Genomic DNA, 12,392 nt, shown 5'->3' on the forward strand with positions numbered 1-12,392 from the left:
CTCACAAGATGCAGTGATGGCCCACAACTTATTTTATTTATCATATCTATATCTAAAGGAGCCCTGAGCAGCAGTATGGATGGCTTTAAAAGAAGATTAGACAAAGTCATGAAGGCTGGCTATATCCTATCTCCACTGTCAGAAACGAAGTGCTTTTGAATACCAGTTGATGAGAACACTATTTGTGGTTCTGGGCTTTCCATGGGTATCTGGTGTGAGAACAGGTTGCTGGACTAGACGGACCTTTGATCTGAATCAGCAGGGCTCTTATCTTCTTATGTAAAGGTAACTTCTATCATCAGGTTACAGGCGAGAGCCACATACTAATGTTCCACTAGTGTTAGTAGTCTTTATTTACAAAACCTAAGTTGTTTTTACAAAAACATCATGATGCATATTTCAACATGGCTAATCTCAAACCGATGATAACATATGGGCCTCTGGGGAAAGTAATTTTGTTCTAGTTTGTTACAAAAGCTAGTTCAGGATTACAGATGCCAAGTTATTTCAGCTGTGTGCAATGCACCTTGAAATGAATTGTGTTTTTGCTATTCCCTTGATACAGGATAGGTAGCAAAGTTGTTAGGAAGAATCACTAAAAAGGGAACACAAACTGAGAGGAAGAAACTAAGAATTTAGTTTTTACTGTAGTTTCTAATGACCAGCTGGAGTGAAAAAGCTCAAGAGGAGAAACCAAAAGTTGGTGGCCTCTCAACTGCACCAGGAGAGACCACCTGAATCCCTTCTCTTCTGTCCTCAATCACAGCCTGATATAATAGGTACTGCAAAGTGGCTGCTGAGGGAGGTTGATATAATGGCTGCTGTCAGGTGACAGTTCTGCCAGGTGCTTTATAGGAATATTTAAATCAGCGCAGTATGAAAAAAGTATTTGATTTGTCTCTCGCAAACACAATCATATGTAGCAGTACACCTAGGGAGAGCAATAATATGAAGTTGACAACATGTCATCTTACAAGGCTTACACTCTTTTTAAATGTCAATTTTGCCCTCAAAATTGATATATGACAATGAATGGTTTACAACCTACACATGCACATTTAAAAAAAAAATCCTGCCTCTTGTCAAAAGTTATTTTGACCTTGATACCTTTAACTTTGACATAACACGCAGGGAGACTTGCAGAGCATTTGAATTCTCAGAGCCATGAAGAGGAATGTAAAGAGAACAAACTAAAAACAGAATTTAGAGACTGCAGAATCTTATTTCAAGGCTTATTAAAGAAAGGTGGGGGAAAGTTTCACGGTTTATTAGTAACGGGAATTAGTCCAAATATTGGAAAGCATCCAAATCCTAATATTTTCAATAAGCATTACACCTGCTATTTGTATCAATACAGGATGTGGTTACTTCAAAACAGCTTCCAATAGAACTGGACACAGGTCAAAAAGATTTATTCTACTGCAGCTTAGAAATACCTTTTGCAGGTTATTTATTTATTTTTAGGTTAGTGTGCAGGTGTTACTGGAACTGGATGGCCTGCGCTAGAAACTGTAATGCAGGTGACCTTCTCTCAAGGGTTGTATTGAGATAAGTTGTATTGTTGTATACCAACCTTGGAGCACGGTGAAGTCCCCCCGAATTTTTCTTATAATTTGGTATAATATTTGAATTGTTTGATTATTGACTAATATGTATAATTTGGAATATATGATGTGGTTTGATTGGATTGTTAAAATGGAAAATTTAATAAATATAATTTTAAAAAGAGAGAAGCTGTATTGTGCTGGCAGGAGGGGCAGTCCATAAGTTAGTGGTTCCTCCCATGTAGAAAAATATATCGCATCTGATGTTAAACAGAAAACAATCTGAACAGGTATTTGCATTGGAAAGACAGTTCCAACAAGCTTACAGTCATTCACCTTTTTACTATTTACCTCACCCACCAGCATCATGTATTAGTAATTTTGTGTTGAAATAGGCAATGCATGCACATTTGTTAATTGTCTTACACAAAATTGATACTTTTTTTAAAAAAAAGTTTGCATTACTGTATGTATATCACACACAAACCTAACTGTGAAACTAACAAACCACACTCTTGCAAACGGCAGTAAGCACTCCAGTTGAATTCCTATTTTTTAAAAAAGACTTGACAGTACAAACCTATGTATGTGTTTAGAGAGTCTTACTCCAGTGAGTGTGCGTGGGAATGCAGCCAGAGATGGTAAAGATGTAATTTGGTACCTTTCTATAGGGGTAAAATGCTGCTTTGATCAATGTTATATATCACTAAAGTCCTTCTTCCCTTTTTCCATCTGGAAAGTGCTGAAGTATAAATTTGGTGAATTTACAACATAAACTATGGACTTGATACACTGAGCAGTAAATGGTAAAGTTGGGGACCAGAAAACCAATGTTCTGTACATCAAAATCATTTAGCCCAGAACTGTATGTTGCTGACATCATAGCTGAAAGCAGCCTTTTTTTCCTAGAATAAGTTTAATAAAAAAAAAAAAACCAGACCAGAAAACCCCCCACAAAACCTCCAAACCCCATAAAACACTTAAAGAGTAACAGAGGCATTAAAATGTCTATCATCAACAATACTGTTCAACTGTTTCTACCTTTAACACCAGATACGCAAAGGATCATCACTAGGCTTTTCTGCATCTTTTTCTCTCAACAATCCACAGCTATACACCAGCAATATCTGAGTAGGTAACTTACAGACTGCCCACACACACTAGGGAATTAATATTGCTGTTTCACTACACAGACTAAATCAAAGACAGGCATACTCTTCCAGTAGCAATAACCTACTGCTGGCAAGAAAGCCATGAAATGGTTGACTTCAGGAATCTTTGTCCTGAAAGCTCCTGTAAGAACAGCAGAGTATACTAAAAATGGATATAACAATGGTCACTTGCGTTCCAAGAGAGCAACTCAGTTTTCATTATTTCAATGTCCAAACCATAACTTCCTCTGCTTTTTATGCTCCTTCCTTTTAAAATGAATCTTCAAAGACTGCTAATATGAGATTCTGATCTCTCAGAAAAGAAAGTGCATGGACTAAAAGCATTAACCTTTGCAAACTGACTTTTGCTAGGATATTCATGAAACGCTCTCAGTAATCACTGAATTCCCATAACAAAAAGTATATAACTATATACCTATTATATGGAAATTTTATTTTAAGTCTATTTTAGATTCATAAAATGGCAATATCAAAATACTGAAAAACAAATGTACATTAAATAAACAGTCAATAAAGCAGAATTCATTGTTTTCTATCCCAGAGATGCTTAATTTTATATGTAATCTGTTTCTGCACAGATGTCACATTAAAATTAACTCATATTTTCCTGTCTTGATTTCGTAACTAATAAAAAAAATACAGCAGATTCTGATTCAAATCCAGGAGTAACACACTGTAACATTTAGAATCAAGACCAGCAACTGGAACATCTACAACATCTACAAAAGATGAACCAAGCAAGTCTTCATGAGCACAAGCGTACACTGAGTCACATAATATTATGGAGTACATAAGTGCGTGTGTTTAGGACACCAGCACACAACTAAAATAACATGTTACGGGTATGTACATAAATACATACATTATAATAAATAAATACATTATACTAGAAACTATGCCCGGGCAACATGAACATTTGGTTTATTACATGTACAAATTAACATGCAGGTCTATTTTTCCTTTCGCAAAACAGTACAAAACTGCATATATCTTTTGCAAGGTAGCAACTGTTTGAGCCAAAAGCTCATCGGTTTCTTTAGCAATGAACAAATGCAATGGTAATCTGACAGAACTTTTCAAACTGGGAAAAGAAGTAGGGTGAGGAGTGGGAAGTGATTGAGATAAGTAAAAAAGTGTGGGGTGGGCTCGATTCCTTCTCAAGGTAAAGGTAAAGGTAAAGGTACCCCTGCCCGTACGGGCCAGTCTTGCCAGACTCTGGGGTTGTGCGCCCATCTCACTCAAGAGGCCAGGGGCCAGCGCTGTACGAAGACACTTCCGGGTCACGTGGCCAGCGTGACATCGCTGCTCTGGCGAGCCAGAGCTGCACACGGAAACGCCGTTTACCTTCCCGCTAGAAAGCGGTCCCTATTTATCTACTTGCACCCGGAGGTGCTTTCGAACTGCTAGGTTGGCAGGCGCTGGGACCGAGCAACTGGAGCACACCCCGCTGCAGGGATTCGAACCGCCGACCTTTCGATCGGCAAGCCCTAGGCGCTGAGGCTTTTACCCACAGCGCCACCCGCGTCCCTTCTCAACCAGCTTGCAATTCATGGAGAAGAAAAGCTGCTGGGAATGAAAGTCTGATAAGGAAAATGTTTTACACTTTCCCTTCTCCGATTGCAAATCACCTCTCTCCAAAATGTCTTTTCCAATTTAAACAGAGTCAGACTACATGTTATATACACACCTGCATGTAACAGTAGTTTGGCTCAAAAATAGAGATTGCATTGGAAAACATCTAATTTATATTTCCCCCATGGACATTCTTCATATAGAAAGTTGAAATCTTCCAAACAAAAGCTAGGTCTTCCAGTCATTAAGAAATCTTTAAAATCACTTACCTCCCACTCCTTAGCAGATGCTTCATTAATTGAATCTTCACTGGCTTCAGACTCAAATTTCTTTACCACCATAAACCCAGGCTCTCTACTTATCTCCTCTGTATCTGTATATATTTCTGGACTCCACTGAACAAAAAAGGCATACAGATGCTCAGTCCTTTCAGAGAGCAAAAGAGAAAAGTAGTTACTGAACTTTCAAGCTTACAAAGACCTATACATGCTTCAAATTCCTTCCAAATGCCTTTCCACTGTTGCTTATACACTGTTCTCTTTGAAAAGAACGAACTTGAGTGAATGTTCATTACAATTTTTAATAATGTATTCCATTGAAAATTTAGAATACAATCACTCAGAAGCATAAAAGGGGCTACTAATTTTTCTGGGAAACTATTGTATTGTACTTCATTCTTTCATCACTCATCCCTAAATAAAAACTAGTAGTATCAAGAGCCATCTTCCAATTGTTTACAGGCATACTGACTAGTAGCCACTGAAAACCTTATCCATGAATTTGCCTAAACAAATTTTAAGCCATTACAACTTGCGACAGTGAAGTCCATAAATTAAGAATGCGTGTCTTTCTCAGGCATCAATAATATTGGGGAAGCCCAGGGAAGCCCTGCCTCGCATAATCGGTCACAGGATGTGGTGCGCACACATCATTTTAATGGCAATGCCCATTAACTTTTTTGGGGGGTGGCCCCCTCAAATATTTTATTGGAGTGGTCAAATGGACCTCGGCCCCTACAAGTTGGCTCCTATGAGCTGAAGACTTTCAGAGTCTGGTAGAAAAATAGTTTGGTATACTGAAAGAAAGCAGCAATTGTTAAGCTGAAAAGTGACAAGGCACTCCTTTATGATGGCTATCTTTACAGAAAAGCGTTCCCATCTTACCTTTCTTGCGGCACAGCAAACCAGTACTCATGTTTCTTATCTCTCTGTGCATACTGTTGCATGGATGCACTTGCCTGTGATACAAATGTTTTTCTCATTGGCTTGCCAACTCTGAGACATAAGAACTTGTGTAATCGATGTCTTCTCTTCTCCTTCGTTAGAGAACCTTTCATTAAAGACAATATTAAATGTCAGGTCTTTCTTGGCAAGTTTGATCAGGTAGTTTACTAATGCAGCAAAAGCAACATGGGAGGCAGCAGTTATGAGTTACTGGTCTGTGAAGCCACAAGTAGGTGCTGTGATTCTCCAGTGGTTTGACTTCACCCCCGGAGGCACACTCCATTGTATCTTGAGTCAGACTGATGCCAACAACTTATAAATCTCTCTAAAAGGTAAAGGTAAAGGGACCCCTGACCATTAAGTCCAGTCGTGACCAACTCTAGGGTTGCGGTGCTCATCTCGCTTTATTGGCTGAGGGAGCCAGCTCTGCTTTTATGCAACTGCATGCTGGATAACCCCTCTCCCCCTAAATGTGCCCTTCCAGTTCCTGTGGTAATTGCATTCAGTCAAAAAATATGTATACCCTTTCAAGTTGCTCTCTTTTCTCACAGCTTGAACTCACCCAATAAAGAGTCATTTTCTCCTCTTCTGTGCAACTAAAATCCTGGTTAATCTCTTATTGTGTCTTGAGTTTCTCAGTGTTCTTTTCTTACAAACACTTTGTACTGTATCCTGAAATCTGCTGTCTGTCTTTTTAAATACTCCCCCCCTCCCTTTTCACAGGATTCCCCAATTCATCTATTGAAACTCCTTTAAATGCTTTCCTTCTCTATCTGAACTGTCCTCATTACTTTATCTCTGTGCACTCTTTCATTCTTCCAAAACTAACCTTTAAAAACTGACTTTGGTGTAAAAGCCCAATATAGATTGGAATCCAAGTACCTGAAAGAGCATCTTTCTCACTACCAGATCAGGCCTTAAGCCAGGGCTGCAGGAGATGGCCTGGCTGTAATTCCATCAAAAGCCACAGTAGTATGATGACACAGGGCAACATCTTCTCTCTTATGGCATTCCTTTCCACTGGAGATACAGTTGTCCAACAGCTTTGCATGTAATTACATATTTTGGCTAGGCCAATGAATTACCTTTTTGCTGCTTTCATTATTGTTGTGGGTATGGTTTTTACACTATAGAAGTTTACCATCATAAATAGTTGACTTTATCTACTTAGGTTGAGACTTTTATTCTAGTATGGCCTTTTATTGTCTAGCATGGCCTTTTATTCTAGTATGGCTTTTTTATTTATGATTTTTATTGTCTAGTATGGCAAGGCAAAAACAAGTAAGTGACTGTTGCATCTGAAACAAAAGGGTTATAAATTTTAAGGCACATAACAGTGTCTTCTATTAGCAGTGGGGAACTTGGTGGCCTCTACATGTTGTTGGACTCCAATTCTCATCATCCCCAGTCAGCATGACCATGGGTCAGGGATCATAAGAATATAAGCAGAGCCTGCAGGATCAGGCCAGGGGCCCATCTAGCCCAGCATCCTGTTCTCACAATGGCCAACCAGATGTCTGTGGGAAAATCCATGTTAGATAAACCTACTTGTTGTTCTCAGAAAATTAATGTATTAAAAGCATTTCTCTTCCATCTTTCCATTAAAGGATCCCCAAGTGTTTCATGCAAAGAATGTTACATGAGAAAAATGCTAAATGTTTCCTTAACTGGCATACCTGTTGCTCATAATCTACAAACTGTGTTCTGAATGCAAAAGTGGTAAATACTTCCAAGACACGTTTTATCACTAACAACGGGAGCTATTCAAAGATGTGTGATAAGGATACCTCAAACAACAAGATGCTAAAAAAACTACTTTGTGTTCATTTTTTTTTAATAATACAGACAAACCTATGACACAAATTTATATTTAATCATCTTTAATGTAGGCATAAGTAATTCTTCCAGCTATGACAACTACTTCTCTTCATCTGTCAGTGGACTAAGCTGGTATAGGAATGGGCTATATTTTCCAGGCACACCACTAACTATATATATCGCTCTAATATTTACTTACTTACCTTCTATTGTTCCATCAGCTATTGCTACTTTGTGCTTCATTTCCTTTTGTGCATCTTGGTGCATGTTATCCCTTTGTTGTTTAGTTTGTTGCATAGTATGGCTCTTCCAAAGTTTCCGCAGCATATCAATATCTGTCTCAGAATCTTGAGTTGGCTCTTTCACAAGTTGCCCCTTATTTGTAGCATCCCTTTTAGAATCATTTTCTTCAGAATGCAAACACTCCTCACCTTCTGGTACATTTTCCTGATCTGTGCCATGTGGTGTCTCTTGAGCATCAGCAGTAGTTCCGTCTACAGTGTCTTGTACTTCTTTTAGTGTTGTGTCTGCCGATTCTGACCCCACAGTATCGCTTACAGACTTGCTGCTGTCATTCAAAGGATGTTCTAGACTGGAGTTTACATTACCAAGTACACTGGCAGAGTCTGAAATAGCTGTTACATGTTCTGTGGCAGTCTGATTTACTGTTTGGACAGATTCTGATGAGGCTCCAGAAGATTTGTCTTGCCGAAGTTCATCCGAAGAAACAAGCTCCTCCCTTATCGGAGAGAGTTCTGATTCAGTGAACACATCTTCCGAAAGAGACTCCTCTGTGCTCCTCGGAGCAGTGCTGGCACTATCATTCCCTGTATCTCGCATCCTTGAGTCCATTTCATCAGTATTGCTTCTTGCGATTTTCCTGAAATGGTAGAGATCTTTTACAGACAATTGATCCACATCACTAAAAGAAAAGGAAAAAAAAGGAGGGAGCTTTATGTTATAATCTAATAAGCTAGACAACACCTATGTTTTTACTAGCCACATTTTAATTGTGTAAGTTGGGAGGCTTATTGCATATGACTCTCCATCAAACTCAATTCCACAATGTACCTGATTAACTTCTTGCTTTATAGCAGATGGATGGATGGACCAGATACGCCTTATATTTAAGCACAACCCTGAGATTAATGCTCTACCTACTGAGCTATCCCTCTTGTTTATTTGATGGTTATCCGAGAGGTTGGAATAGATGCAATTCCATCTTCTCCAGTTCTGAATTTTGCACAATAAATGGTTTAAACCAAGGATGTCCAACAGGTTGATCAGGATTGACTGGTCGATCCCTGGGAGGTTCTGGCCAGAAGCCCCCCAAAACGGAACTGTCCTCCCTAAAAAAACTTTGGCCTGAAACCCTAACCCTAACCCCCCCCCCGACATTTTTCCCCCTGTGAGTAGATCGCAGTCTCTTGGGAGTTGGACATCCCTGGTTTAAACAAACCATTTTTTGTACAAAGTACCATGAATCCAGTATTTTAAAATGAGGCAAGCAGTTGATGATTGGAAAGAGATATTCTATACTACAGTGATAAACACGTTATATTCCAATTGCAAATACAAAACGGACTGACATCTTGTTAAACAGTACATTATAAAACTGAATACAAATGTTCAAATGAAAAATAACAATGCTGATGTGATGCTGAAGATAAGAAGATGCAAAACTGTTTCTCTTTCTTCTTTTCAGCTTTATACAGGCAGAAACCTTTTACTATTAAAGTATTTCTTAATGCCAAACCATTTTTTACTCTTGAAAGTAAATAAAATTATTCAACAAAGCTCAGAAAACACATTAAAAACTAAGAAAGACTGCAGCACTCCCCTCACCACTTCAAAGAGCAGCATCCAAAGGAAGGCACATGGGCTTGCCTGTGTCTGAAAGGCTTTGGGCACTTTGCAAACACAAAACCAAAGCCATACCCTGCCCTTCCTCCTGAGAAATGACGTGAAGAGAGATCATAGAATCATAGAGTTGGAAGAGACCACAAGGGCCATCTGCCAGCAGGAAACACCATCAGAGCACTCCTAACATGTGGTTGTCAAGCCTCTGCTTAAAGACCTCCAAAGAAGGAGACTCCACCACACTCCTTGGCAGCAAATTCCATTGTCAAAACAGCTCTGTCAGGAAGTTCTTCCTAATGTTTAGGTGGGATCTTCTTTCTTGTAGTTTGGATCCATTGCTCTGTGTCCGCTTCTCTGGAGCAGCAGAAAACAACCTTTCTCCCTCCTCTATGTGACATCCTTTTATATATTTGAACATGGCTATCATATCACCCCTTAACCTCCTCTTCACCAGGCTAAACATGCCCAGTTCCTCATAAGGCATCGTTTCCAGGCCTTTGACCATTTTGGTTGCCCTCCTCTGGACACATTCCAGATTGTCAGTGTCCTTCTTGAACTGTGGTTCAAGAAACTGTGGTTCAAGAAAATGAGATACAGGCTCATTTTCCTATTGAACAGAATCCTCCTCCCTCCACTAAGCTTAAAGCCCAAGAGAAGAGCTAGGGATTTCCCCTGAAACAGTGCAACAGGTTTCACTATGAGAGCAAATTTATCTGTTTGCTTCCCATAATGTGACTGGGGGAAGTTCCAGTGTGGTGATAAGTATTTATTTTTCTGAGTATCTCTAATCATTTAGATTGGAGTATCTCTAATCATTTTTATAAAAAATATTTGTTTCCGTTACTGAGTCTGTTCTGCCACTAAATCAGTTGGCAGAACTCAAAATATCCTATAAAAGCAACCTAATAATCATATTGGTAGAACATCATTATCTGCTGAACTAAACGTCTTTCCCAATATTGAGTGATAAAGCATGGAGTCTTCGGATCAGATCATGAAACAAACTCACAGCATAATAGAACAAAGTGACCTTAGGTATCATACCAGAGTAGGGAATCACATAACATCTGTTTTAATCACAATTCCAAGATGAACTGAGAAAGATTTTATGCCAGCACTGAAAACCAGAAGTACGTGAAAAACCTAGGGGTGGTATCCAATAGTAGTTATACTTCAAGTATACTCTTTGAAATCAATACAATTAATCTGTTTACTTTCAGTTATGAGTATGACTTATATATCATGCCTGATGTGGTGCCGCATACAGTATTCCCACATAGTGGTGGGAAGAGGGGAGAATCAGGGGCAGAGCAATTTTTTTCACGTTTAACTGAAAAAGATTAATCTTCTTAAATGTTTTGCAGGAAAAAAGCATTCAACTGCAACCAATACTAGTCAAAAGTGTATAGCTGATTAGTGGAAGTTGGTGGAAATATAAATAATTGTAAAATACTAAAGAGAGAAGGGATTATGCTTCAGCAATAGCAGAAAAAACCTGGTTGGGATATCACAGGTATTTCTACTCTTAAGAGCAAATGGGAGATGGAAGACATAAGATGGGGCAACACACTTTTATCTCCCTCACTTTTTAAAAGTACGTAAACATAGAACCTAATTAAGTCTTATTTCAAAGGCTATGAAAGTGGCAAGTGGCACAGAGCAAATACTTGGCAAAATCTTACAGTATCTTAACTTAAGAACCATTGTCTAAACTCTGTTCTTCAGGTTCCTAAGACACCAAAAGTATAGAAAATATTTCCACTAATAACGCATTTAAATCCCAAGAGAATAACTTGCCTTAAATTTTCTATTAAATAAAAATGCACATGCATCTAATATTCCCTGCACGTTTTTAGCTTACCTACAACATTATTAGATAGAGATGTGCTACTTTCAGAATTTGCTAGGATTGTATTCAATCTGATAATCAAGTGACATGGAAAACTTTTCTAGGGTATGTTTCAAAAAGCCATGAAGTAAAACATGTTTTCAACTCCGCTTGAATTGAGCTGAAACTAATTCTTTTGTTCAGTGGGGGGAAGCAAACAAAGCCAGGAACATTATCTTCACAACTAAGCTAAAAACAACAAAAAGGAACACTGTCTTGAAGGAAGGGTGGGGGGAGAGATCAGCTCTTTTTCTCTATAAAAGTCATCTTATTATTAGAGGCAAACGTAACAAAAGGTGAACAATATGAACCACTGTGTATAATTTATACTGATTACCTCTTCCTAAATGTTGAATTTTAATGCCTTTGAATTTAAGAAAAATTAAGCTAGTCAGTATTAAGATACTGGCTTTTCCCACACTCATCATTGATGCAAAAAGGGAAAAGGCTGTGCTGAAGTTGGAAAGAGAACATACATCACATAAACAAAAGCTAGAGCCTGTCATGTACTTTTTGTTGCCTTAAGTCTTGAATAAAATAATTTGTATGATGACACAGAAACCACTACCATGCAGTTTAAAAGCAAACTTTCTATCTATAAAAATATATTTATACACATACACACAGAGAGAGGGAAAATCTAATTTATCTTACATGGGTAATGAATCCTTTACTTTGCCATCTACAATATCTTTATACATAGCAGCTGACATCACTTCTTCCATTGGACACATGATGCCATAGTCTTCACAACCATTCTCTTGAACCAATGGATCCATTTTATGTGGATCAAACATTATATTATTTGGCGTCACTAGCAGCACACCGTTGACTGTTCCCTAAAATAAGAAGAAAGGGGGCAGGAAAATGTTTGATGATCTAAGATTAGCCGAATGTTTTCAAGGCATTTCTACAAGTAACAGCACTGAATACTGAACATTTATACTAGAAGCTACCTAATACTCAACACTCCTGTAAGCCAGTAAACCAATCCACGAGGAAAACATTTTTCCCTAGTAAAAAAAGATGCCTGAATCAATATTTAGCCATCACTGTTTTAAAAAACGAACAAACTTAGGTCTGTTAACTTGTAAGACTTTTCCCTCAGCGTGCTAGCAATTTGGAAGAGACTCTCTTCCACCTAGATTAGAGAATTTAAAAATTAACTTTATGAAAGCGTTTCATGAATATGAATGGGACTGAGCTAGTATCACCTTTGCTTGAAGCATTTAGTTCCAAAGCTAAGAGGTGGTGGGGAAACACCATTAATTTGCCTCTGGTTTCTTTGCATAAATAAAGCAACACAGATGCATGC

General features: G+C 38.4%; 1 protein-coding gene across 3 annotated transcripts in view; it reads right to left on the reverse strand.

Moving 5' to 3' along the window:
- Positions 1-704: 704 nt before the first annotated feature.
- LOC310849142 (oxidation resistance protein 1-like) overlaps positions 705-12,392 on the reverse strand; it is a 223,377-nt gene continuing 211,689 nt past the window's right edge. Inside the window, exons 6-10 of one of the 3 annotated variants that reach the window (XM_083749164.1) lie at positions 11,732-11,916; positions 7,533-8,209; positions 5,452-5,617; positions 4,236-4,714; positions 705-3,869 (exon numbers count right to left, since the gene is read on the reverse strand). In XM_083749164.1, coding sequence (XP_083605290.1) covers positions 4,426-4,714; positions 5,452-5,617; positions 7,533-8,209; positions 11,732-11,916 — 1,317 coding nt within the window. In that variant the 3' untranslated portion in view covers positions 705-3,869; positions 4,236-4,425. Of the gene's footprint in view, positions 3,870-4,235; positions 4,715-5,451; positions 5,618-7,532; positions 8,252-11,731; positions 11,917-12,392 lie in introns of all 3 variants that reach the window. The other 2 variants (XM_083749163.1, XM_083749162.1) reach the window with 2 other exon arrangements.

This window comes from Podarcis gaigeae, assembly GCF_964106915.1.
Source record: "Podarcis gaigeae genome assembly, chromosome: 7".
Taxonomy (NCBI): Eukaryota; Metazoa; Chordata; class Lepidosauria; order Squamata; family Lacertidae; genus Podarcis; species Podarcis gaigeae.